General features: G+C 42.7%; 1 protein-coding gene across 1 annotated transcript; it reads left to right on the top strand.

Annotated features, from left to right (window-relative positions):
* The first annotated feature begins 227 nt into the window (after positions 1-227).
* Positions 228-3,096, top strand: LOC139446270 (protein O-linked-mannose beta-1,4-N-acetylglucosaminyltransferase 2-like). The gene is made up of 2 exons (XM_071227627.1): positions 228-352; positions 1,289-3,096. The coding sequence occupies exon 2, from the start codon at positions 1,315-1,317 to the stop codon at positions 3,094-3,096; it is 1,782 nt and encodes a 593-aa protein (XP_071083728.1). The 5' UTR covers positions 228-352; positions 1,289-1,314.
* Positions 3,097-3,470: the final 374 nt, after the last annotated feature.

Below are 3,470 nucleotides of genomic sequence, written 5' to 3'. Positions count from 1 at the left end.
CAGAATCCATATCCAGTGTCACAGACAAAATGACGTTCATATCCGCTAACTGCTGATGAATGCAAGGAAACAAATTGTGCTCCACGCGTGCAGATGCCAGGACATGGGAGACATCGATAGGATATCGATCGACCATACAAGCACAATAAGAACATTCCTGTCTTCGAACATTTACGATATTCCCCGCCGCGCACAACACCAAAGGTCATTTCCGCTTACAACGGCCTTCACCTTTAGATACGCTTAGGCAAGCCAAACTTCCCCACCGATTAACAATTTCCTTTGTTTATAGTGAATTATTGAGACACCGCTATGGAGGATCGCACCTCATGAAGAAAAGTACACTTTTCAGGTACTGTGTTTCCTGTGTATGTGCTGTACCAGGATGTGAATGTGTTTTGTAGTTGTTCAAAACGATACCCCGGAAATATATGAGGCTCTGTATGCGTGGTCGCACATGCGTTTAAGTGAGATTTACAATTACAGATTTTAGAAACAACGAATAATGCGGATGATCTCCTCGTGAATGAGGTGGGTTTTTCACGATGAGTAGATAATATAAATTATGTATCCAGTATTTGTATTAATTGTATTGTTTTATAAATTAAAGGTTAGAAAAATGTTTGACATGTCCCTTTTTAAAACGATATGACAATGGACATGTATTTATAGAGTCTATGACATGACCAAAACAACTCACCATTTTGACATAATGTATTATCAGTTGTTATGTCATCATGCATGTATATAGGTAAGGTCGCTTGCATATATACAGTGTGATATAATAATTTCTCTCCCAGAACATTATTTTATCAAAGACAAAGAATTACCACAATGAAGGGATGTCACACAGACGCGTCTGTTAGAATTTATCGCATGCTGCTGTTTGCATATCACAATACTGATGTTTGTCAATATTCCTGAATGATATCAGGGGCGGTGGGATAGGCTAGTTAAAAAAGCGTTCGCTTGTCACGCGGACCGGGTTCGATTGGTTTATTATATATCACCGTATTCCAATTACGTGGATCGGTGCTCATGATGTCAATCACTGAATTGCCCAGATTCGATTGTGATGGTCAGGCTCGGCGACATGGTTGATTGTGGGTCTTCGCAGGCAAACAGCATTGGATCTTGCTGCTATCAATCACTGGTTTGTCAGGTCCAGACTTGATTATTTACAGGTTGTTGTCACATACTGAAATAGTGTTGAATGAAGCCGTAAACAACAAACAAACTCCCCCACCCGAATAAGGCAATTATTTACCACATCAACCTTATTTTCCAGATCGCCTGCCATGCAGCCAATTCAAGATGCCCTCCCTTCACAACATAACACACGCAGTGACTCTCGCCGTAATCGCCACACTGTTGAGGAAGTACCTCCAGCTAAAGTTTGCTTATGAAGATCTCGAACTAAATTGCAGACTTCACCATGAAGAAGGAACGGAATTCCATGATAAAGAACCTGATTCTCTCAACGATGATTACCTGAAGAAAGGAGACCAACACGATCGTGTCCCTCCTCCCATGGCAAAGGTATATGGTGACAGTACAAGACTATGGTGCACAGGCCACGACAGATCGTCAAGAATTTGCAAATTTGAAAACCTGTGTTATAATCCCCAGAAGGACGATTTTGTATTCGTGCATGGTTCTGGGAGTTTTGTTGAAGGCGCTGACATGCAGAGTGTTCGACATGGCTTGTTAGACCTGTCGACAGTTCAAGGTCATACCACACACGTGTTCAGAGCTGCGGATGCCCCTTCTCGGATCTTAAAGGATACCAGCGTTCATTGGGTTGAAGAAGAGACGCTGGTTTTTAATCGGTTTAAACCCGACAATATAATGCACGTCATCCATGACGACATCCTGCCTCTTCATCACACGCTGCAGCTGGTGTCTCTTGGAGCCAATCGTTCCAGCCAGCATGTACAACTTGTGGTTCTTGAAGGGTGGGACATGGGAGAGTTTGAATCTATTTATTCGTTTTTTACGTCTTATGAAATTTTAACGAAAGACAAAATCGGTATTCTTGGGGAAATGGTTTGTTTCAGGAGTGGTCACGTCGGAATCTCAAAAACGACCACTTGGTACCAGTATGGCTTTGACAGTCCACAAGCCCCACTGGAAGGTTTACAAGTCACAAGTCAGCACATCCGTACTGCAACCCAGTATCTACTGGCTGAATCTACAGAACAGTGTCAGATTTGTGACACTGGCGAGTATATCGTCCTTTTATCCAGACGATTAAACAGATTGATATTAAACGAGGTAGAATTGACGATGGCTATTGCTCGAGAAACTGGGTTCAAAGTGGTGGTGATTGGGTTTGAAAGCCATTCTGTCGGTGAAATAATGAAAATAGTTCACAGTTCTAGAGGTATTATTGGTATGCATGGTTCGTTGATGATTTTATCAACATTTCTTAAACCGGGTAGTTTTGTAATTGAATTATTTCCATATGCCATCAACCCAGATAGCTATACACCTTTCAAAACACTAGCGGAAATTCGAGGTATGCAGCTTGTTTATAAAGCATGGGCCAATCAGAATCGCGAAGACACAATCATGCATTCTGATTGGCCCGCAGACCTTGGCGGGTTACTTGACCTGCCCAAGGAGGAACAAGATGACATAATCAACCAATCAGAAATCCCTTTACATCTTTGCTGCGAGGACCCATCGTGGTTGTTTCATATATATCAAGACACTAAAGTCGACATCCCTGCAGTAACAGTGTTGCTGAAGCAATCTCTTTCTGAGAGTACAGTCAGACTCGTAGCGGAGAACCAACTCACACCTTCTCCAGTGAGGCAGGTGGTTTGTGACGTCGGTTCCGATGGCCATAGGGTTACGTTGTCATGGGAACGTCCGTGGAATGTGATGTATCTGGATTATAAGACACTGGAGTATGAAATATGGCTGCAGAACAGCAACACTGAGTCGACATTGTCTCTTATAGTCGGGGACGTGACGTCACACACGATCACAGATCACGTGACGAAAGGGATACTTTATAACGTGTGGGTTAGGAGCGTTCTAGACCAGCAAACTCAAGGTCAATTCAGTGGTGCAATTAAATGTCCTGAATGAAATTGTACTCGATCCTTCGTGTTGTCTTAATTAAGAAATGGCTTATTGTCAATACAGACGTTCTGGTTATGACCCTTGGTCTGGCGACATCATACCTATGCTTAGTGGTTTCACCAAAAATTGGTACCCTGAGAAGATCCGGGTTAGAATTGGTTTTCAGAAACCCATGCTTGTCGTAAGAGACGGCTGACGAAGTCGGGTGGTCAGGCTCGTTGACTTGGTTAATACATGTCATCGTATCCTATTTGCGTAGACAGATGCTCATGATGCCAATCACTGTATTGTCTAGCCCAGACTCGATTTTTATAAACGGCCGTCATACAGCTGGAATATTGCAGAATGCAACAACAAACTAAATCGGTAAGTTTCTACGT

The sequence above is a fragment of the Haliotis cracherodii genome, unplaced genomic scaffold, assembly GCF_022045235.1.
Source record: "Haliotis cracherodii isolate W230 unplaced genomic scaffold, xgHalCrac1.p SCAF_10, whole genome shotgun sequence".
Taxonomy (NCBI): Eukaryota; Metazoa; Mollusca; class Gastropoda; order Lepetellida; family Haliotidae; genus Haliotis; species Haliotis cracherodii.
Note: the sequence above shows the minus strand (reverse complement) of the source record. Positions and strands in the feature narration are given on the sequence as shown.